At 40.5% G+C, this 24,665-nt stretch overlaps 1 protein-coding gene across 8 annotated transcripts in view; it reads right to left on the reverse strand.

Annotated features, from left to right (window-relative positions):
• Positions 1 to 443: 443 nt before the first annotated feature.
• Positions 444 to 24,665, reverse strand: part of DROSHA (drosha ribonuclease III) — a 119,387-nt gene continuing 95,165 nt past the window's right edge. For all 8 annotated transcript variants that reach the window (XM_078066596.1, XM_078066598.1, XM_078066600.1 and 5 more), the window contains 9 exons: positions 22,760 to 22,804; positions 20,848 to 21,005; positions 19,709 to 19,814; positions 8,794 to 8,935; positions 7,249 to 7,331; positions 7,054 to 7,157; positions 4,892 to 4,984; positions 3,984 to 4,030; positions 444 to 706 (listed from right to left, as the gene is read on the reverse strand). In XM_078066596.1, the coding sequence (XP_077922722.1) occupies positions 576 to 706; positions 3,984 to 4,030; positions 4,892 to 4,984; positions 7,054 to 7,157; positions 7,249 to 7,331; positions 8,794 to 8,935; positions 19,709 to 19,814; positions 20,848 to 21,005; positions 22,760 to 22,804 (909 nt within the window). In that variant the 3' untranslated portion in view covers positions 444 to 575. The remainder of the gene's footprint in view (positions 707 to 3,983; positions 4,031 to 4,891; positions 4,985 to 7,053; positions 7,158 to 7,248; positions 7,332 to 8,793; positions 8,936 to 19,708; positions 19,815 to 20,847; positions 21,006 to 22,759; positions 22,805 to 24,665) is intronic.

A 24,665-nucleotide genomic window follows, 5' to 3' on the forward strand; every position in this document is an offset into this window, starting at 1 on the left:
AATATGTCTTTACCCACTCCCACTAGCCAGTTAAACATTAAAGGGATCCCTTCTTCAAAGGATCCACTGCTTAGCGAGGGGTAAGTTCAGTGTTTGCAGTTGAGAAGACGATAAACATCCAGATGAAAGCTGAAAAATCTAGTTAATAATCCAGAGATTTCCAAAAGTACAGATGTTAATAGAGTGTAGCCCAAATATCTGGTGAGGTGAATTTTTCACTTGTCAGCTGAAGTCTTGTGTCACCATCTCAGACAGAGATAGAAAAACAGGATCTATTCCACATAGAAGATGCTTTTTTAATTTTATTGTTTAAAGAACAAAATAAAAGGGAATATGCACATCCACCAAAGTGAAGTTTTCCATTAAATAGAAGAGAAATCAAATACTTTGTAATAAAGACCATCCAGCTAAAAACAGCATATAAGATCAGTAAAACAACAATAGCGATTTGACTTTGTGTTTTATTTCAACAGGCACACTTCATCCATTGTCTGTAGGAAAACTAGGCTAGATCTCAATGGGCAACAGTCACAGTTGTTAAGCAAGTAAATACGCCACCACTTCCGGGCCCTCCTTCATTTCTTTACGTCTTCAGTCTCATCTGGCTCTTTCTCTTGATGCTCTCTTTCCCACCTCATTTCTTTTAACTCTTGTCTGTACTTCCGTTCAATGAACCGCTTCTGATGGGCCATCTGGGGAAAGTTATCTGACACGAGGAGATACATTTTATACTCAATAAAGGGTAGCCTCTGGTGCAAAGAATGATGCAAACTAAACACACACACATTCACGAGAAACAGAGAGCTGCATGTTCTAAGGCAAGAGGCAAACAACTGCTCGGCGTCTTCCCTCAGTCTTTTGTCATTCAGAAACCCACTGGTAGTCTGCACCAGCACCCTGATGCTCGATTGCAGTATCTGATGTGGACTTGAGTATTAAAAGGCACCAAAACATATAAGAATGTTAAAACACAGATGTGTGGTTTCAGAATGGTTCCCGGTAGGTAGGTGTTTTAACAGGGTTCTCCTAGTAAGAAGTGATTGTCAGGGAGATTACAGAATGTAGTCCGATGGACTTGTGTATTTTTTGCAAAGCTCAAACTAAAAACTCCAAATAATGGTATTATCACACCATTAGTTACCAAGAATTAAAATTTCTGAAAAGAGGAAAAAGATTTGATGGACAGAAGCGTGAAGTCATTATTTCTGATCATTCTATTTTTACAGTTTACCATGAGATACCCAGGGCCATGTCAGCAACAGCAACGCAGGGAGAGCATTTTTATTTGGTTAAAGGAAACATGTCACTCAATGGTATAGTTTAAGCTACGTTTAGGTTGATATTTGACCCCGTGCAAGAATGTTAGACACAGTGGAAATCTTGGCTAAGATCTAAACATCCTACGACTCAGCTGTCCTCTGTGGCATATACCACGTACAGAGACGGAGTAAGAAATCAAGGATGGAACAGTAACAGGAGTCATTTATACACTTAGTCATCAAGCACATACTTCAACAGCAAACGTCACAGAGGGATGCGTGCATGTATGAGAGCCACCCAAGTTACCTGGTAACACAGAGGGAAAAGGACACTCTTCTCCCTAACCAGGTAAGGGGTTGTTACATACAAGAGTGCCTACTTCATATTTAAAAATATGAAGATTCAGAGATGTGAGAGAGCATGGCATGGTTGGGGAAGAGCACGTTTGTTTTTTAAGATTGAAGCATAATAAAAGTGGATATAAATATATAGCAAATTCCTAAATTATTCCCCCTCTTTTTATATAGTGTTCCATCCTCCCCCCAAGTGAGAGAAGGGACAGGAACAGGGTGGTAGGAAAAGCATCTGAGAGGCAGGCGGTGAATCAGTAAAGACCTTGTATATCTGAGTCACTGATTTTAAACAGAAGAGATACATAATGACATCTGTATAAATGAAACAGGAACAAAATCCTATTCCCTCAATGATATCAAGATGACCTTATGTATTGTATAAAACAGAGGTTTCAAGTATTCTAGGTACTTTTAAAAAAAATAAATCCAAAACAGCTAGCTATAAAGCAAGTTTCTACAAAATGAACCCTACTTCCTCAGTAAATTCTATTCTAAAACCTAGTTTGCATTAAAAAAAATCGCACCACTCAGATCTAACCACTGATAAACTTTTAGAATGTATCCTCATAGTCTCCTATGAAGTTATGCTACAAACACACACACACACACAGTGTAAATGTGTATAAATTATATGAACATAGGAATACTCGATCATTCCCACACCCACCCTTACTTTGGGAGAGAACAGCATAGGTACGTTTTTATGGGTGCTTTTTAAAACATTCTAGTGTAAGTATTTTCCTGTATCATTAGTCTTCAAAAATACCGCTGTAATGATTGCAACATATTACAGCATTTGGATAAAGCAGACTTGGTCAACTACTGCCCACCACCTGTTTTTGTAAATAAGGTTTTACTGGAACACAGACACACGCACTCATCTGCACACTACTCGTTCCTGCCGCTACACGGGCAGAGCTGACTAACTGTGACAGAGACTGCATGGCCCGCAAAGCTTAACATGGTTACTATCTGGTCCTTTACAGAAAATGTTTGCCGACCCCTGGGCTACAGTATCATCTATTTAAGCATTTCCCTACTGTTAATCATGCAGTTTGATTTACTTATGTATTTTTTGGCTATTATAAATCAAGTTGTCACTATTATCATGGCATGTGAACTTGAGCTCGTAACTCCTTAGGTTTGATTCCTAGAAATGAAGTCTCCGGATCAAAGAATATGGACTTCTTTAAGGACCAGATACAGACAAACTGCTTTCCAGCAGTTTAAACGATTCACTCCTGCCAGCAGGTATGTGGAGGTCAGTCTCCGAACAGGCCATCTCTCCGGGACTGTTTTATTGTTAAAAAACAAACAAAAAAAGCTTTGGATCCAAAGAGAACCTTCGCAATTTTACAGGTAGAAAATGGAATCTCACTTTCGTTTCAGTATGTTCTTGTGCATTTGTAAATAATGAATGAAAAGATTCCCCAACAGAGTTAACTTAAAACTTTCAGTAAAGATTCCATGGACCCAGGAACCTGGAAATATCAGCTACCGCCCCCAACTTGTCCTCCCTCCCCCCACCCCAGGAAGCCACGGTCTGCTGATTTCCACTTGGCTCCTGCCCTCTTGCCTTCCCTGGAGAGAATCCTGGGCCTCTCGCCCTCTGCTCCATCGCACAGTTAGCTGGTACGCGGAGCACAGTGGGATTGCACTGTGGCGTCTGGCACACTCCGCTGTGCAGCACAGCAGACCTCAGAAGAAAAATTCTTCAACTTACAAAAGACTATGCAGTTCCCTACCTGGCCAATTACGTAATTCAAGTGTTTTCCACCCAGCCATCCCACTCTTGGGAATCTATCCCACAGAACCAAAAGGACCAATAGATAGACATTTACTGTCAACAGTGATTAAAAAAAAAAAAAAAACAGAAAGAGTGTCCACCAAAACTAAAAAAGCTGACTAGAATATGGCAAATCCATAGCATGAAATACTATGCAGCCATTAAGAAAGAATGAATTGGGGGCCGACAACAGAAAGATGCAGAAAAGTACGTAAATATCTCACCCTCATAAAACAACAGCCAAAAACTAAACAGAAAAAACCTTCACCTGTATATGATTTTAGAAGCATAGAGAAATACATAGAAAAAGATACACTGGGTTATTCACACGAGCTACCTGGGCTGAGTGGGACTCCACGCAAGAAAGGAAAGTGAAAATCAAAAAGCATTCAGGAATACGTTTCAAAAAAATTATTAGCCCATTTTATACATATCTTATATTCTACAACACTCTATGTGGAGAGTAATTATGAAGAAAAAAAAGATCACATTTTATCAGTACTTACCATTTTTATATCTCCCCATTTTCTTTCCATAAAACACACATTATGAACATATAATTATAGAAAAAGGAATAGGCTTACATTTTTCCAGTGCATCCATTGCTGCTCCCATTTCTGCTTGCTGAATACTATTAAATAAAATAAAGGTAAAGTGCAGTTTAAAGATTTTTTTCACAAACACAAGCTATGACCACACATTATTCAGGTTGATTTTTGTGTGTCGTGCATAATATTTCATCTGATTACTTCTGTCACATACTGAATCGCGCAAGTTAGGAATATACACAAGGCCATGCAGAAACATCATTTATTTGCACAAAGACTATTTATGTTATTTGTTCCACATTTTGAATGCTGTAATAAAATGCCTTCCATTTATATTAGGTCTGAAGTATATCTTTTTTTTTTTTTTTGGTCTGAAGTATATCTTAAGTTTGAACATCCTTAGCATAAAGTTTAAAGAAGAAAAGAGTAAAAAAAATACATGTATAGACAGACTTCCAATCACTTCTCAGTTTAAGATATAAATTAGAGAGTTCAAAGAAAGAGGATAATATACATAATTCTTTTTACCTGAGAGGAGATGTTAGTTAGCATTTCCAACAAAGCTCAAGTGAGTAGCAGTAAGACGTCAATGTCTAATGCCTGTGTCACACACAACGTGTCCTATAAAATGTTTGCAGCAACGCTGGGTACCCTGTTGGGTAACTGACACTGGACGGCCCTTACCTGCGCACCAGGTAATGTGGTTTTCTCAAGGAAGCCTAAGCCCCTTATGTAAAGGCATTCCCACCGTCCAAGGCCCATCTCAAGTCTGGGGCTGGACTTGGTGGGGACATTAATCCTTAGGATTCACTTTGCTATTACCCTTGAACATTCTACACTCTGAGTTTAAAAAGACAGACTGCAGAGTTTGGAAATACCAAGTAGGGACTTCTCAGACACACAGGATGTTCATTCGAAGAAATTAAATGGATCTCCTCTCATACCTTGGTCCTTTCCCACAGCCTATTCTTTCTCCCTTGAAGTACACTGCCACAGTGTAGGTTCTAGCATGGGAGGGTCCTACAGTCTGCAGAGTCCTGAGAGGAAAAAAAAGGAACATTAATTATGGTAAGGTGTTATTTCATTCTTATTGCTAACACTTAACTCTAAGAAAAACCATCTACTTATCACTTAGAAAAAGGTAAAAATAATTAGAAAATTAAAGGAGTAAGTTTATTTGCTATGCTGACAAATCTAGAGAAAGCTTTTAAAGTAGGAAATTTTTAAAATTCTACACTGGATTTTTATGTATTTTTTCCCAAAGCATTAGAAGTAGTATCTGAAGGCTAGCAGAGAAGTGTAAAATGTTTTAAACAATTTTAAAGTGTATATACTCCAAGTATCCTAAAACTAACAAACTTGCAGCAGTGAAAAGTTAACCATTTCAGTCTGTTCATTGTTCTTCAGTGCTAATCACAACCAAAAATGAAAGTATTTGGGCAATACATCTCAAGCCACATCTGAATGGTCTTGTCCTTTATGAATTCTTTCCAATGCCTGGCATCTTATCAAAAAGATCAGAAAATGTATTTAATTTCTGAAACATCTGAGATCATTTCAAAGGTACACTGTAACGCCAAGTACACAACTGCCAAAAAACAAAACTCCAGGTACTCTGGATTTTAATGACATGGTGCAGATTTCTCATGCAGTAAAACTGATAACTTTATGGAAAAGGGAAATTAAAAGTAGCCAACAAAGATAATGGAACGAACACAGTAACCTTGAAAAAAAAAAATGCAAAACAACCCTATCATCTTGATAAAAAAGAACAAGCTCATTGTGTACTTGCATTTGGGGGATTTATGAGAAGGGAGCAGAGTCATTTCCTTTGTGTTCTATACACCCCGTGGGATGAAAGCACACAGTGGCTCCTTTAAGGGAGCACTTCCGGCAGTAATCATGCCTGTGCTATCAGAAGTTTATCATCCTCATTTTATTTACTGGACCTTAATTACCACTTTGATGAGGAAACACTTTGAGCCTTTCATGTAATACAGTTTGGATATTCATTATGCTTATTAGGTACACATTAAAGTCCTATTTCTAAACATTTGGGGATTTCTCCCAATAAGTAAAGGAAACATTGTTTTGCAGTGACAGCTTCTTGGGACAATTTATAGTAGCTTGCTGTGGGGTGACTCAAACTTCTCTTGGCCTCAGTTCTCTTAGAGAAAAAGCCTATAACGTGTTGTGACTATTAAACACATAAAGAAGGATTTAAAATTCCCAGCTGCCACTCTGGTGTTTTTCCTTTTGAAGTTTGAGAAAGTCCACAGAGAGGGGCTTTTATTCCATATGGAACCCTCGCACAAATGTGTGTGCTTGCCACCACGTGTGTGCAGAGACAACGGGTAAACCAGCATTCTAACTAGATTTTTAAACATCCTTAAAAACACATACCCAGATAATGCCTTGGGAGGCAATCCACCTATTTTGATAATCCTTTCCTTTTGTAATTCCTCTTTAAAAACACCTTCTGAATCAACAAAGGAGAGTCTCAAGATAATTACTCTACCTCGGAGTCAAATCTGCTGTTTTCATCAAAACTGGTATTCTGTGTGTAGTAGTGACCTGCATTCTTTTAGCATGAATGTTGGCTACCACTCAAAGGACAACAATTTGTCACTAAACATATTCAAAAGCCCACCGCAATTTCTGATACACATTCTGAGAAGAAAAACCCCAAATGTGTGGGTAAGACAGGGGCAGTGAGGCGCCCTGCCTCCTGCAGTGGCTGCCTGATGGGGCATGAAGCTGTCCGGCAACAGGGACAGAGGGCCAGCAGGCTTCAGACTGGAGTGGAGAGAGACACCCAAATACTGTGACCAACAGGCACAACCTTCTCATCGAGATGCCCAGCCCAGCAGAGGTTACGAGAAATAAGATAAACATAAAAAGCACAGATAATCAGAGGTGACCCACTTACTTAGAACGAAAAGACGGAGACGCCCAAAGAGATTCCGTGCTGGGCCCAGAGTCGGTGTCCAGGAGGCCGCATCCGGGCCCCTCGTCATGATTCCCCCCGTGGTTCACCCTTCCTCCAGACCCCTGGAGCATGGACTCACCACTCAGCGGCCCGACGCCTGCGGAAGCAAGTACTTACTTGTACAGAGGAATGTCGGGCTCCTTCCCTTCGGTCCTGAGTGTCAAGCAACACTGCTGAAGCTGGGACTTGGGGTCATTCCAATCCTGATTCAAAATAAACTCCTGTAGCAAGTCCCCAAGAAATATTCAGTAATGGGTCCTGGAATCACCAAGCATCAAGTATATGACCAATTTAAATTTTATATGAGCTTACTTTTAATCGTGGGAAGAAGCAAACATTCATGAAAGTGTGAACATATTCCAAATCCTTATCAATGTACAGCGCTGCAATAAATGCTGAAAAACAGAACATTTAAAAAATAAAACCACAGTGCATTGCCATTTCCCAGAAAGAGTAAGAGACCAGACTTTTAAGAAACATTGTAATGAGGTTTTCAACTCCCAGGCCCTCTTTATTTTTTCAAATTATCCTATCCTCTTTCTTCAAACAAGAATTTCCCTTCATCACTAATATTAGAAGCAACAGTACAGATGTGTGATTAAAATGCAAAAATCAAAGAGTACAAATACCAAACTACATTTGGCTAAAGGCTAAATAAATAGTTAAATGGTACACAAAATGCTATTTATTGTACAGCAGGGAGAGAATGATATGTGGGAATACAACCACATTAACAACAAATCAAAAGAAAACCTGAAGATCAGATATCACAGTGGAATGAGCACATTCTTGTGGCCTGCCATTCTCCACACCAATCTTGAGAAGACTAGCCATTTACAAGGGTCTATGTTACATTTCACGTACAGAATTTTGTAGTCAATCTGCCCAACAGAGAAAAATTTAATACTGGGCTTAATGACAACATAACAATATATCAAACTTTGCATTAAGAAATGGTGACCCGAAAGATGACTTCATTAAAAGGCACTTTAACCAAGGAAACGGTGAGTTTTTAAAAGAAGGTAATAAAAATAGCTTTCACTGAGCTTAAAAAAACAAAACAAAAATCAGTAAAACTGATTACTCAACTTTGTTGTAATTTTAATCTTTAAGTCACTTTTCTTTAATTGAAAAAGAGGTTCTTTTAAGTTCCTTAGTCAGACTGCCTTTGCATTTTGTAAATGAGCTGGTTTTGCATGGTAGACTTTAATATTTGTATGTAATTCCAACTGTCAAAAATACCATAATATTTTTTTTTAAAAGTTCCAAAGCCCAGTGAATGGTCCACTTATTTTAAAGTAGTATCAAAAACAATAAAATTATGCATATAATCCTTTAGTTAGCCATAATAGGATTATTTTTAATGCTTCCAGACCATATCAGAAATTGCCAAAGATGATAACATTTGTCCATAGAGCTTTGAGCTCATTCAAAACAACAGATAATAGTTTTAGTATTTAGTGAATAAATTAGCCTTCTTTCTTCTACGCCCCTGTATAAAGGCTGCTGGGTGGCAAGAAAAGCTATGAGTCACTCTTACCAATCTTCATATTCTGCTACTGTTTCCCACAAAGGATGTGATGGTTGAGCATTAGGATGGAGGGGTGCAGAAGCAGGGATGGGGGGGCGGGTGTACCACTGAACACAGATTGAATATAAAATTCATTATTCGCATGTCTTAATTCCAAAATACTCTCCTTCTAAAAAACTTCAGAGAAAAGCATAAATAAAAATTAAAATAGAAAAGGTTTCTTTACTTACAACATAATAATAATGAGAAGTAAGATAAGTGTGGGTGCATTTGATTTACATTCTGAATCCGCAGGTTAAGAGAAAAGCTCTATTCCTAAGACTCACATTCCAAAAGGTCTGCCAAGGTCTTGGTCCTAAGAGCCACAGGTCTCTTGGTCTTGTCATTCGTGATGGCATACTCCTGCATGCCCAGCTCCTCCGCTACCTTGGCTTGAGTTCTGTTATTCACCAAAGAGCTTCGCAACAACTGGCCAGAAGGAATTGAGGCATGTTTAGAAACCATTTCACTGGGCACCTGGGTGGCTCAGTAGGTTAAGTGTCTGCCTTCAGCTCAGGTCATGATCCCAGGGTCCTGGGGTTGAGCTCTGCGTCGGGCTCCCTGCTCAGCGGGGAGTCTGCTTCTCCCTCTCCCACTCCCCCTACTTGTGCTGTCACTATCTCTGTCTCTCTCTCTCAAATAAATAAAATCTTAAAAAAAAAGAAAGGAAGGAAGGAAGGCAGGAACCATTCACTGTGATCTCTCCCACTCCACTGTTGGGCCCAACCAGACTGAGACCACATTACTAACTGGAACACCAAGGTAAGCAATGGTTTAAGTCCTCAACCACTATACCCAGGCTGCTGTGACAAACTCCATATGCTTCTAGCTTCTCCTTAGTAACTTACTCTGCTCCTGGATTTTACCTGTTATTTAAATAGTTTATTTAGTTGTTTAGTAGCAATGAGCCATGTTGGGGGGAGGGTACTATACTATGATTAAAGATCATAGCTTCCACTAACTGTAATGCTACTAAGTGTAAGGAGCATTAACATTTTTAAAAATCAACTGTACTGGGGCGCCTGGGTGGCTCAGTCGTTAAGCGTCTGCCTTCGGCTCAGGTCATGATCCCAGGGTCCTGGGATCGAGCCCCACATCGGGCTCCCTGCTCCACAGGGAGTCTGCTTCTCCCTCTCCCACTCCCCGTGCTTGTGTTCCCTCTCTCGCTGTGTCTCTCTCTGTCAAATAAATAAATAAAATCTTTAAAAAAAAAAAAAAAATCAACTGTACTGTAGTATAAGTTACAGACAATAAAATGCACCCATTTCAAGTGTAGGTAGATGAGTTTTGACAACTTTCTACATTTCTGTCGCCCCCAAATAGTTCCATGTGCCCCTTTGCAATCAATCAATCTGATGCACCACCCACCAGGCAAACTCGACCTGCTTTCTGTCACTGTACATTAGTTTCAAAGGAGCATTTTTAACAAGTCTAAAATAAATTTCAAGTTTCACAGCACTGATGCTAATTTTGGTATTATAGGATTTGGGGAAGTAATGTTTTAGTAAACATTATTTAAAATATTTGAATTATTTAATTTTTACTTTTATTATTTTAAAGACGTATACTATATATCCTGAAGTATAGTTTATCAAATTGGGACTCTTCACCTCTAATCAAATTAAAATGTAATTTTCATATTTCAACTTCAAGAATTCAAAACAAAAATTTCTAGTAGAAATTTCAGTCAGCAAAGAGTCCTCCAAGCACCATCCTAAATAGTAACATTGCACAGTGCATGAAAATTATACAACAAACGCATCGCAGAGGTGCCTGTCCAGCAAGCATGGTTTAGGAACTTGGCCCTCAGGAACCACTGACTAGAGGAAGTGAGGAGGAAGGCTAGGGGAAGCAGACAGATACCAAGAGATGGACCAAACCCAAGATTTCGGGGAATAACATACCTAAAACTAGAACTTTTCTTACAACAGCTCTAACAAATTCTTGGTCTCCTACAACAATCCCTTCCTGCCAAGGAACAGCCCTGCCAGCAGGGCCACGGGGCAGGAAGCAGCTGTGGGCTGCGCTGGTGTCAGACCCCCCGCCGTTCCGCACTGCACTTTATTAGACACGAGTTTTATGCTCTGTGGCTCCAGTGTCAACCGAGCTTATGAAAATCAAGATTTATGCTCAATGCCTGAGATTGCATCCTTGACAATAGATAAATAAGAAACAATATGTTCTTAATTTGTCTGACAGTGATGCATGAAGCAGAAATACAACTTGATCTTCATAAGCCATGCTTGCTATTGAGTTAAGACTATTATTCTTTGCTTGTCTCTGCTCCCTTCCTCCTCCTATTTCCCCCAACTCTATCTTTTTTCTCAATATAGTAAATGTTTCATTAAAATTAATATCCACAGAGAAGCTCAAAATTAAAAAGGCCTACCATATAACGTTAATAGAAGACCCAACCAATAGGAGCCTATCAGCCTAGTATCCGGTAATTACAGAATAACTGAGCTGGAAGGGAGAGATCTTTTTTCATCTGGATTCCCAATGGGGAAACAGGGGGAGACAGTTCTCAAAGTAGAGGCTGGAGGGGGGGTGGAATAGGAGGGCTATTTTGAGAATATGGTTACGCTGAGCAAGTTGAATTCTCTCGGTATATGCTTTGGTGAGAAGACAGAACTCTAATTCAGGCTGCCTACATGGGGATGTCATGCCTCAAAATCAATAAGCTAGAAGTACACCCCATGAGCCCACACAACACACCATACATCACAGGTTACCAGGCCCTCGCAGCTGCCTTCCAGCGTCTGGGCTCTTTCGTTAGTATTACACGGTAATGGTGATGGACCGAGAAGGAGAAAAGCACTGAGGATGGAAACAAATGCTTCTAGTTTTATTTAAGATCCGCCCCGACAGGTCTTAAAGCTGCAGGGTGGCCAGTAGAAAGTGATCTTGAAGTTCTTGCCAAAACTCAGAGTCTGAACCAAAACCCAGGGGGTAAGAAGGAAGCCATAAATCATCCATATTTATAGAGTCCATTTCAATTGAGAAGATGAATTGAAAAGAAGACCTTGCTCTTTACCTAAACAAGAGAGTCCGAACGGCAGTCCTTTAAGTGACAGCTTCCACCCTCAGCGTTTGCTGAACTCTACTTCAGAAGGCATCACACTGCTTGCCAACAAGTGGGAGCAAGAGGGGGTCACACGGCAGAAAACCACCTGGAGTTACCGCAGTTCAGTGTAGTGGCTGTGGAGCCCAATTCTGTGCCAGGCACTGTGCTGACAGCGGACAGACCCCAAGATGATCGACACCCCATGGATGCTAATCTCCAAAGGAAGCCACACAAAGCGGCCATTGTGACTCACTGTGGTAGCTGCCGTGACGGCATGGAGGACACGGGGCACGCAGGCGCCCCTTTCTACCCCAGCCTTCTTCTGGACGACCTGACCCCTGAGGAAAAACAGTTCCGAGGCTCGCTGACCTGGCTGGTACATCAGAATCATAAGGTGCTTCTGAGATATTGGTGCTCAGGCCTCTTCCAAGAACCAAGGCATTAGTATTCCTGGGGATATAACTTGGGACATATGCATTAAAAAAAAATTCATGTAGGTGTCTTCTGATGAACATAGAGTCAGAACTGAAAAAAAAAAGAGTCTGCCAGAAGGGTAGGTGACACAGTCTGAGTGTTTGTGTGTCCCCCCCACCCCCACCAAATTCCTATGTTGAAATCCTCACCCCTAAAGATGATGGCATTAGGAGGTGGGGCCTTTGGAGTGATTAGGTCATGAGGATGGAGCCCTCAAGAGTGGGATCAATGCCCTTATAAGAGGCCTCAGAGAGATCTCTAGCCCCTTCCACCCTGTGAAGGTGCAATGAGAAGTCTGTGACCTGAAGAGGGCTCTCACCAGAACCCAACCAGACTGGCACTCTGATCCTGGGACTTCCAGCCTCCAGAACTGTGAGCAATATATTTCTACTGTTCCTAAGCCACCTAGTCTGTGGTATTTTGTTCTAGCAGCCTGAACAGACTAAGATGGTGGGAAAGGGTTTTCCAGGAAGAAGGAACAGATTTGGCAAAACAAGGGGCCATGACCCAGCAAGGTGATCACTGCGGGGGCACTGGAAGACAGGTCAGAGCAGAGTCAGGGGGAGCTGAGGCAGGCAAGGCTGGCTGGCCTCTGGGCAGAGTCTTGCAGGCCATGTAAAGAAGTCTGTACTTTCCTGTAGGGGAGAAGGAGTTCCAAAAAGTGTCAACTGGGAGCAGTGGCAAGGTAATTTTTTGATTTTAGAAAGATCATTTTGATGGATGGATTTGAATGGGGCAAGACCTATATGGTTGGAAAGCCTGCAGATATTGATGCTATCAATTATTATTTTACAAAGAGGAAATACCTGCTTTTTATTTTTAAGTAGAATTCTAGAAAATGAATATTAAGTACCCAATTGAGCTTGAGATAGTTATTAGACTGTTTTGCAAACAACGCCTTGTGTTAGATGTGGTAGTGAAAGGCAAGAGATTTGGCACCAAGCTTCCTGGGTTCAAACTGTGGCCCTACCACTTCCTGGCTAAGTGACCGTGGGTAAGTTACTAAATCTCTCTGAGGTTCAGTTTCCTCATCTATAAAATGGAGCAAGAGGTACCTACTTCATGGGGTTGTAAGGTATTACGCTGCAATGCCTGGCACATCATTAACACACATGAAATGTTAGCTGCTGTTCTTACCCGCAGTGGCATCATCATTATTAGGCAAGATGAGCTCACTCTCTGGTTACAAGAAAAGGGTTATAGAAAGTTCTAGGAATTCCTCTGGATTTTTCTTCAACACAGATGGTCTAGATACCGGTCTATGTACTGTCTTCAAAGCTTTCCATTTTACCAAGTGCTAGGCTGCCCTTCACAACTTTTTCTTTAACCCTCCCCCATCCCCCAAAGACAAAATTACACTTGAAATCACCAGAAAAAATGCAGAAAGCTGTAGTCAGGACTCTCTGTGAAGCTGAGAAAAAGATGGCCGAGTCCCTGATGCAATGGCAGGACAAATATAAGTGTCACACATCTCCAATTCTGACTTTGAGAATCCAGGGTGTTTTCTACTCTCTTGGCACAGCAGTCTCTCATGACTAAACTTAAATTTTAATAGGAAAAAGGTTTATTGGTTTAAAACAAACAAAGAAACATATTGGCATTCTTCCTTCAACTTCTCTATTCACTCTTGATTCCAAAGAGGAAGCCACAGCTGCAGGACGTGAGCAACCAAAGAGGGCCACCTAGTGTAAAGTAAGTAGACTGTGATTTATTATTTTAAGGGCTTTAATATGAGAGCATGGAGTGAAAGCAGAGTATCGTATTAAGAGTGACAGCGATGTGCCACACAGGCCTGTTACACCAAGAGTGGTAACCAGATGGTCTCCATTTCCTGTGCTAACTAAAGAAAAGGTGCACAAATGCTGGCGGGTGGGATGCAGGTCGGATACAAAGAGCCAAATTATGTCAGTGACTGAGAAATTCTCAAACAGGAGGCTGTGGAAACTATCCTCTCAAAGAGATCTTGTAGATGAGATATGCGTTTGTCTAAATGATTTATGTTTAGTGCTGTCTGGAGGCAGCAGGGGGGGATTAGATCACTGGTTCTCAAACTTTTTATTTGTAATCCCTGCTTTCTCCTTATTCCAAATCATTCCTCTATAAACAAATATTTCTGCAAGTTCATCTCACTGATGCACACACAGGTGGGCACGGTGTGTTACGCATAGTAGAGGCATAGGATTAACAACGATTTTTAGCTCCATAGCACACGGTAAAGGCTAAGAAGGAGGAATGATACAGAGGGAAGAACGATATGCAGGTGTTAAAACTTGCAAGTGTGACAAGACAGGCATCCTGGTCTGAGCTAGTGCTCTTTAGGACCCTCTCACTACTTAACTAACCCCTACTGGGTAGGTTCTAGGTTCTACCCTAAAAATCAAATACTTCAGTCTACAAAATCAACCTCAGTCATCCTAGAACAATTTTCTATGCCTGATATTCCTTCCCAAGCAGGCCTTTCCTAATATCCAACTCATACAACACTATGTTTTTCCCCATTAGCATTCAAAACTTCAAATCCATGATTTCATTTGTTCAACTGTCCTATTCTCTGTAAAACAAGTGCACAAAGGGCTCAAAGCTAACTAATGCCTCCCAGTGTGAATTAATGTAGTTGTGTGTTTTTTAATCACAATAATAAATAATTTGCCACCCCCCATACAAATGCAACTGTAGTAAGTAATCCTCCACAAATTTTCAACTAATTTTAATCTTGAGACATTCATAAATAAGTTTTCAGCCTCCTTCTTCATACGTAAAACAACACGGCACTTCCCTCCAATGCCACTTCTACTTCCCTTTCTATACAACTTAGCTGCCAGCAAAACTCTTTCTTTTATTTATTTATCAAATATGTATTGAAAGCCTACCATATGGCTGGGCACAGAGTGATAAATAAAGACACGCTCTCACAGAACTTCTAGGTTAGTGGGTCAGGCAAACCAAAATAAGTGAGTGCCAGGAAATAAAAGAACGTGGAATTTTGACTGGGCTGCGGGGTGGGGCGGGGGGAGGATCTGAAAAGGTTCTTGCTTCCAGAAGTCAAGCCATAACTGATGTCTAATGGAAGAGTAGGAGAGACCAGGCAGATGAGAGTAAGGGTTGGAAGCAGAATGTTGCCCAGGAACAAGAAGAGCTCATGTAAAGCCTGATGGCCGGAGGGGGCTTGGAGGAACATGGAACAGGGCAGTATAGAGGTGCACAATGAAAAGAAGAGCATACTGCACGAGGCGGGCAGGTGGGCAGGCCAGACCAGGCCAGACCTTCCTTGTTCTTTAGTCACTATCCAAAGAATAAACAAAGAGCCCTGGACCGGGATAGGACGATCATTTATTCAGCATATCTGCTGAGCACTGATATGCCAGGAATGCCAAGGACCCAGGGAATCAGGAATGAAGAAAACAGACAAAAACTCTTGCCCTCAAGGAATTTACACTCTGACGAGAGAAAACTGACAGTAAACAAGTAAAATACATAGTATGTGTTCAGGAGAAAATGGAAATGAGTTTCCCAGCTGGGAGAGGGGAACTAGGGACAAGGGGAAGAGGTCACAATTTAAGCAGGGTAAGTTAAAGGCCGCACTGATAAGATAGCATTTGAACCGAGACCTGAGGGAGACAAAGAACTTGGCCACAGCATGTGCAAAGGCCCCGAGGCAAAGGCTTGTTTAGTGTCCTACAGGAATGGCACAGGATCCAATGCAAAGAGTCTAGGAGATAAAGACAGTGTCAGGGAGGCAGGTCATAGGGTCTATTAGGCAACAACACTGTTACCCTTGACATAGGGAATCTTTGGAAGGTTTTTCACAAAGGAGGGCTGTAATCTGACTTCCCTTTAAAAACAGTTCCTCTAGATGATGTGCTAAACAAGACTGAGGGCTGGGGCGGGGGGGGCACGTGGGGTGGTATGGACCAGTTGGGAGGCTATGGCTGTAATTCAGGGAAAAGATAATAGTAGCCTGGACCAGGGCAGTAACAGTGGAGCTTGTGAAAAGTAGTCACGTTCTGGACAAATTTTTAAGGCATAATCAATAGGATATGCTAGCGGCTAACAGTATAACATGAAGAAAAGAGGACAGTTAAGGATGACTTTGAGGTTTTCAGCCTGAGCAATCGTAAAAATGAAAAGATCCTTGCTGATATGGACAATACCTAGAGAAAAGCAGGTTTTGTTTTGGCCATGTTAGGTTGGAGATGCCTGGCAGAAATCCAACTAGGGATTCCAGTATATCTTATACCTGGGTATTCAAGTGTATCTGGAGATATAAAGACACAAGTCCGGAGTCGGGGCGAGAAGTACAGGTGTAAGACATGTATGAGGAAGTGGTGTGTAGAAGTCCTCAGAGCCGTGAGATCACTCCCAGAAAGGAGGTCAAGAGAAAAGAGAAGAGGTCTGAGAACGGGGGTGCTCCAACACTTAGTGGTTGGGGAGATGAGAGGAATAACCAGAGTGGACTGAAGATGAAGGGCGAGTACGGTCACAGAAGCTCTGCTGAGAAAACACACCCCCGGCCGCCACGTGAAAATGCATGGTCAGATCAGGGAAGAGAGAACAGAGGAAGACCGGCTAGGAAGCTACAACCCGGCCAACAGGCCTGAAACCCGGGCCGACCGGAGGGTCTCTACCCGGACACTGTCTACTGCGGGAGAGTACGGAACTGCAAAGGCCAGCTTTGCAAACAGCAGCATACAGCTCGGGGAAATCAAAAACGCTGCATTGCCTAGTGCTTGGTACAAACACAACCTGAAGATCGTATCCTGTACAATTTAATAAACGCCACCCCTTCTAATGGGGTTTCTTTGCCAAGCATATTCCTGTAACCGGCGACGTAGAAGCTACTACCGCGGTCCAGGTGACCCAGGCTGGTTGAGAGGATTTAGGTGATGAAGACGAGGTGTTTACTCAGGAAGTAACAATGTCAGGACATGTGAATGGTCTAGAATGTAGGGCCGTGGGTGGAAGGAGGAATCCAAGATGACTCCTGGGTTTCTGACCTGCAACACGGGACGGCAGCCGCTGCCACTGCCTCTCAATTACTCAGGGAACGCTGGGAGAGAAGCGGCTGCTGGAAGACTCTAGGCTTGGTCTTGGCCACGGGGAGACGCCGAGGGGGCAGCTACTTACTGGAGCTCAGGAAGAAATGGGACTGAAGAGGTCTGTGTGGACGTCACTGTGGCTAGAGTGAAACCGACAGTGTGTACGTGGAAAAGACTGCCGAGGAGGGGCTCTCGTGACAAGAGACAAGGGCCTAGAGGGGAGCCTTTCAGACGCGTGACAGAAGCTGACAGCAGCTGACAGAAGCTGACAGCAGCCAATGAAGGACAGTGTTCCAAGAAGGAGGGAGGGAGCAACCATGCCAGCGCCGACAAGAGTTCATATCTTTTAAAATATGTACTCAATGGATGACAGATCATCTTTGTTTTACCAGCAGATCTGTCAGTCCTATTGATTTCTACCAAAGCTTTCTGTGAATATAGTTAATAAAACCGTCATATCATAATTTTGTCATTTACCATCTAAGAAGCTATTCAAAAATTCTCTAATTTTAAGACAGCAAGGCTGATAAATACATTTTGGATCAAACTACAGCTATGGCACTGAAGCAGTTTTGGAAAGAACACAAAACTAGAGTCTTTAGCATAGTCCTGGTTTTCCCTTTATCTAGACCAAGATGGGAAGCAGTAAACTTGGTGATCTAGAACATTCCACCTCTACAAAATCCTAGAGTTCACAATTAGTTTTGCAGGAATACAGGGGTAAATGTGTGTATTTAGTCACACATTTTCACCAGTGGCCTCTATATGGCCAAAAAAATGAATTACTATTTCAAGCCACTTGGCTTGGTTTGGCCATTTCTCAGACCAACCAGATAATCTGACAGCGATGAAGTCTATTCCCTAATGGAAGATACTGAACAAGCATTTATTGATTCCCTAATGCACAGCAAGATACTAGACACTAGTTTATTTTTGGTAAATACTCCTATGTTCTTACTTAAGAATTTAATATTAATTCAAGAGGAAATACTTCCCTGTCCATCCAAAAATAGTTAACTTTAAATGGTAATCAAACTGTTAACTTTAAATTAAATTTAAAACAATAGTATTACAGGGGCGCCTGGGTGGCTCAGTTAGTTAAGCAACTGCCTTCGGCTCAGGTCATGATCCTGGAGTCCCGGGAACAAGTCCCACATCGGGCTCCCTGCTCAGTGGGGAGTCTGCTTCTCCCTCTGATCCTCCCCCTCTCATGCTCTCTGTCTCCCATTCTCTCTCTCAGATAAATAAATAAAAATCTTTAAAAAAAAAAAAAAGAATAGTATTACTGATATCCCATATAATAGTATGGGGCATGGTAAGAACACAATACTCATTGAGTGAGCAAATAAAAGAATCACATTTTGTTAGGCTTAGAAATTTCACTGAAAAATTATATCTAAACATAAGTCAAGTCACCATATTCTCCTTAATTCCAATATTTGTGTCTCACATAAACTATTTCCAGGGTTCACAGTTGCAGAGATAAGATCCAAATCTATTCAAAGCAAAACATGCATAAAAATCATGGAGATGCAAAGTATGAAAGACTTATTATTTGCTTCTAGTATAATACAAAAGGAAGGCTACACTAACAAAATATCTTAGAGCACACTACTATTTTTCTTGGCCCAGAAAGTATTTGCTTTCTCAATGCCCAACTCTAGAGGGTCTTCTCAAAGGTTATTCTTGCACCTTGAGAGATCATCATGACTGGCTTCCAGATATGCTTTGTTCACCATTCTGGCTATATTATTGATCAGTTTCAGAGTACAAACAGTATGCAACAAATAGAAAAGCTCAATACAATTTTATAAAATGAAACAAAAGTGAGAGAAATGGGGACTGTTTCACTTTGTTCATAAATCAAACCTTATCTTTGTAAGTCCCTTTCAACTCTGCCCTGGATCCAGCCAAACTGATTCCCTACTGTCTCTCTATCTTCTGGTTTTTCATGTTGTGCCTTTGTTTCAGCAGGCCCAATGTGTGGCATATATTTGCATAGAAATTTCTTCCCATTAATCCTAGTGGCCAAATCCTACTCATCTTTAAAGGCTCAAACATCATCATATCCATGAAGCCTTCTTGGAAATCCACAGCTAAAAGAAATCTTATCTTTTTCTAAACAGCACAAGTGCATCAGTTTACCTATGCCTCTTCATAATATTTCACATGGTTCTCTCCTATATTTAGTTACAATTACTTACTTACTACTTTTCACAGTGTACATGTATTGTATGCATGCACACATAACACATACACATACATACTATATATATATACATAGAGAGAGAGAGTATTTGTAGCTATTTACTTACATTTTTCATTTCTGCTAATAGTTTTTAAACTCCTTATGGATAGGTGTCAACTAATATTTGCTCTTCCCATGAAGCCTAGCTCAAGTCAATGTCTTGCACAGAGTATGCAATCATTAAATGAAGGGAGTTCATAAAATAAGTTCTTCTCATATACTGTTTTGTATACAATTTGCATAATTAAATGAACAAAACCATATGATATGCTAAAGTCAAGAACTAAGTAATTAATTACATAAATATATATTTAGCTACTCTAATCTTCACTCTATTACATAGCAATCTTACTGGAGGGAATGATTTAACACAAACTCACAGTTAAGTGTCCTTCATGATGATCTGGGAAATGAATAAATAAGTACTCGGTGGCTACCAGTTGCATTATGGAGTCACCTAGGAATTCCATCCTCTGATTGTGGCCTCTGGAAAAAACAACATCAATGCAAAGAGATCAATAAGCATTTGTATATTTGAAAAAAAGAAGCAGAATTTTTAAAAAGGCACGGTTTTAGAAGGCAATGTGTTCACCTTGCTTTAAAACACAAAACTAAATACAATCCCCTAAGGCCCCTCAACTGAGAAGAGACCTGAGTCAATATAGATTGAGTTTCGAAGAAGAGTACAGGGACTACTATCTAAGGATTAAATAACTGGTAAATGAAGACTGGTAAATAGTGCCTGGTCAGAACTTAAGGAGTATCAGTTGAAAAATAAAGTATAGATAACACTCTTACACAGATAAAACAAAGCAAAATGGTCCAGGAATTTTCTTTGTTAAATCTTTACTTCTTTATTGAAATACACACTCTATCATTCAAATCTGGAATCCAGTTTAAGGACACTAAAAAAAAAAAAATCTGACAAGAATCTTAAATCTCTACACTTTAAAGAGAGCTGTGAATATTTGATTTCGGGGAGAGAAGCCAAGAACTAAATAAAAAACAACAGGCAAAGAAATAACATTTTGGTTATTTTCCTAATTATTATATTAGCTCATATCCAAATCATTCATCTAGAGCTAGGATGGAGAGCCAATTTCAGCCCACAGTCTGTTTTTGCAACTTTAATTGGGACAGAGCCATGCCCACTCATTTACATTTTCTCTGTGGCTGCTTTTACGCTACTAGAGCAGAGTCGAATCACTGCAACAGAGACCACATGGCCTGTAAAGCCTAAAATACTTAGTATCTGTTCCTTTACAGATAAAATTTTTACTTCCTTCATGCTTCTCTTACACTTTATGAAGAAATAAGATGCATGACAAATGAAACCAAAAATACTGGATTGGAACCTATCCCCTGATCCACACCAGTGTCTGGCTACTCACCCATCTCATGATGTGACTTTCCTAGAAATATGTTTGAAATCCCAATTCCTTTGAAAGGCACACAGCAAAGGTTCAGGACTGCCTGTCTAAATGGTCACACTGGGATTGCATGGTTAAATCTAACTTACAGGGTCAGATGGTTAAATCCCACAGTTCTCAAAGTGAATGCTCTTGCCAGAAGTCGAACATGAGTAAAAATTACTCCAATTGCTTCTTCAAACTCAGTAAGTTTCTGCAGAACTGGAGAAGTCTCAATAAGTTGTCGATCAGTATTCGGCTCTTGTAGCTGCAGGAAAAGAATAAAAAATAAATAAAAATCATGTGCAGTTTTTGGTTACAAGAGTAATTATCAACTCTAGGATAGTGTTTTATAAAATTCCTTCTCCCATGGGCAGAAATTTCTGAAATGCCAATAAAACACGGAAGCTTCTTTCTCATCCCTTAGAATGGCAAACAAACCTAATATTTAAAGAAGGCTCAAATAATATTTTCCAATCTTCTATCAAGTTTCAAGGCCAAGTACTGTACACAGATAGTTCAAAATCCCATGTATTATACTAACTCTCCGAGGAAGAGGCAAAGTGAAGAACTGCTCATGGAGAATATGTATATCTAGTAATGCAGTGGTTCTCAGACTTCCACGTTCATCAGAACCCTTATAGAGCCTATTACATCCAAATGGCTGGGCCCTACTCCCAGAGTTTCTGATTCAGTATGTCTGGAGTAAGGACTGAGAATCTGCCTGTCAGACGAGTTCCCGGGAGAGGCAGAGGCTGCTGGTATGGAGACTGACCTTTGAGAACCACCCTATGAGGGGAATATGACCTCTGTGTGTCTTCTAGGGACCAGCCTATTTTGGCAAATGAACATGATTAAAGCTGGATTTAGCTTACACTGGAGATTACTGTACCACCCGGCAGGTGCTCCACAAAACAATAAGTCTTGAACAACTCAATGCAAAAGTGAGAGCATATATGAGAAGAGTAATTAAAGTGAACATTTTCAACAACTTTGGACAATTTCATACTAATGTTTCTAAAGTTCTCTGAATTAATGCCATTTATTACTGTAAAGCCTCTCATTAGAGTTCAGCCACTAGTGCTTCTTACATATGTATAATGTACGTATACATACATGCACATATAAAAATATGTGTATGAGAATATATATATATATGCATACATATATGTCTCCAGGTAAAACAGAAATAAAAGGAAAGAATACAAAGAGTTTTTAAACCAACTGGGAAAAAGGATGTCACCACATACAGATCTTTTAAATACCAAAATCTTGAGTAAAAAGTCATCACACTGTACTAAAATTTTAATTTACAATAGGTTTTAAGCAATCTGAGTCAAAGCCCTCAATTTCCAAGATCTAAATTAGGTTACAATTTAGCAATGTTAATTTTGTATTTGTTCTTTTTACTAAGCACACACTTGCTTCCACATTATTTTCTCTTTAATAGCAGCCAGGGAGATACACTAGAAACAACATATTAAGCTTTGAATATCACTTTTTTGGGGGAGAGAGGGCACCACACCACAACCACACAAGTATTCCTCTGGCCTTATGAGGGAAGGTGACCCCCAATGCTCCCCTCACCCCACCCCAAAGCACAAATGCAACACATGGGTTCATTTTAAAGCATTTTTTTTTTTTTAAGATTTTATTTATTCATTTATTTGAGAGAGAGTGAATGAGAGACAGAGAGCATGAGAGGGAGGAAGGTCAGAGGGAGAAGCAGACTCCCCGCCGAGCAGGGAGCCCGATGCGGGACTCGATCCCGGGACTCCAGGATCATGACCTGAGCCGAAGGCAGTCGCTCAACCAGCTGAGCCACCCAGGCGCCCAACACATGGGTTCATTTTACTATTTGCTGCAAAGTTTTCCAGTTCTGCTTGACACCCCAGCTTAAAGTCATAATGTCACTGAAGGGAATCAAAGGTTGATAAAAGCAGGAGGGAAAAATAGGCAAACTAAAGTAACGGGACTACCCGGAGCTATAAAGCTCACTGCAGACAGGAAGGTCGCACTTACTTGCAGTGGGTGGAGAGGATAATTGAGCCAGACTTCGCGCAGGTCCTGGAAAATAGAGTGATGCCTTTAATGCTCCAGGGAGCCATTTAACACACTCTGGAGTACTAAATAAAATGCCATTATTTGAAATAGTGAACTATTTCAGATGCTGACTCCACTTATTGCAAATTCAATAGTGCTAGCAAACTAATTTTTAAGTGTATTCACCACTCAAACTGCCTGTAGTGACTCTAATTAGCCTATTAAGCTGGGGAGGAAAAGAGCCACCTCCACCCCCAGAAGTCAAAGATACCTTTTAAAACTCAGTTACACATTTGCTTAACCTAATACACGGGATTGAGTTGCTGTTTTAATCATATTTTTTAGTTTACCATTCCCCAGAAATGTGCATCAGCTCTGCCTTTTGTAATTAAAACTCATCTCAGATGTCTTTTATTTTAGGCACTCATTCATTAGCATTTGAGCTGCTTTAAGATGGGGTGGAAAACATCCAAATCTAGTTCCTAAACTCTCAGATCTATAAGACCACACTTTTACCACAGGTCACTACAAATGTTTCCTTGAAATATGGAAATGAGTGAATTTTATGGAGAAGCCCAGTACCTTATTTTATCCACTGAGCTAAATCTAGAGGCAGTTATAATTAGAACTTCCTCAGGATTAAAGTGTTTTTCTTTCAGTTTTAGACTCTAGGGAGCCTCTGACTGAATCTACTTTCTGGCCTTGATGTTAGGTTTTTCAAACAAATAACAAAAGATTTTTAAAAAGAGGGAAAAAATATTTTTTAAAAATTTGGGGGGGGAAGAAGTCTAAGAATATTTATTATCACTGTGACATACATGCTGACAAAATGAAATAAAATACCCAATATTTTTGGAAAACTTGCATCCCACTTAGAGGGTTTTGGGGGATTTTTTTGGCCAATATTAAAAAAAAAAACAAACCTAAATATCAAACTGTTCTTTTAAGGCACTTTAGAGAGCTTCTCTTAACCAATTCAATAACCTTTTCCTTGCATTCTCTGTAGCATGAACTATGCTGAATGTCACTCCGTTCTTGCAACTTTCTCATGTTCTCTCATGCTTTTTCCCTCCGCAAAGCAGTGAGCCCAGTGCTGGCACATGGAAGACGCTACTACTAATGTTGGTCATATCAACAGTAACAATAAACAGCCACCTCTTCCAACCAACTCCAATCTCCAAAATTCAAAATTCTCAGCAACTGGATTCCTCTTTCTCCCTTCTCCTTTGTTTTTCACTCAGTGACACTGTGGTATCTCCTTAGATGTCTTACATGTATAACTGCTTAACCCCTCACGACTAGATTATTTCAATTGCCTCCACTTCCTTTCATCTACCCTACTCAGAGATCAGGTTCCGCCACACCTTGGTGCCATAGAAAATATCCTGTAAAAAGTCCAGATTGGAATCCCAGCTCTAGCATTTATTAGCTCCAGGCAAAACCTCTACCTTCAGTGTGTTCTGGAAAATGTTCATTGACCGTTGACATTTATTAATGCAACTTTTTCCCCCTTATTTTATTTCTTTCATCATGATAAGTGTACTCCTTAATCCCCATCACCTATTTGACCCATCCCTCCACCCACCTCCCCTCTGGTAACCCTCAGTTTGTTCTCTATAGTTAAGAGTCTGTTTCTTGGTTTGTCTTTCTTTTTATTTTCCTTTGCTCACTTGTTTTGTTTCTTAAATTCCACATATGAGTGACAGATTTGATGGTATTTGTTTTTCTCAGACTGACCTATTTTGCTTAGCCTCATATCTCTGGTTCCATCTACGTTGCTGTAAATGGCAAGATTTCATTCTTTTTAATGGCTAAATAATATTCCTGTGTGTGTGTGTGTGTGTGTGTGTGTGTGTGTGTGTATTCTTTATCCATTCATCTGTCG

This window comes from Halichoerus grypus, chromosome 2 (genome assembly GCF_964656455.1).
Source record: "Halichoerus grypus chromosome 2, mHalGry1.hap1.1, whole genome shotgun sequence".
NCBI lineage: Eukaryota > Metazoa > Chordata > Mammalia > Carnivora > Phocidae > Halichoerus > Halichoerus grypus.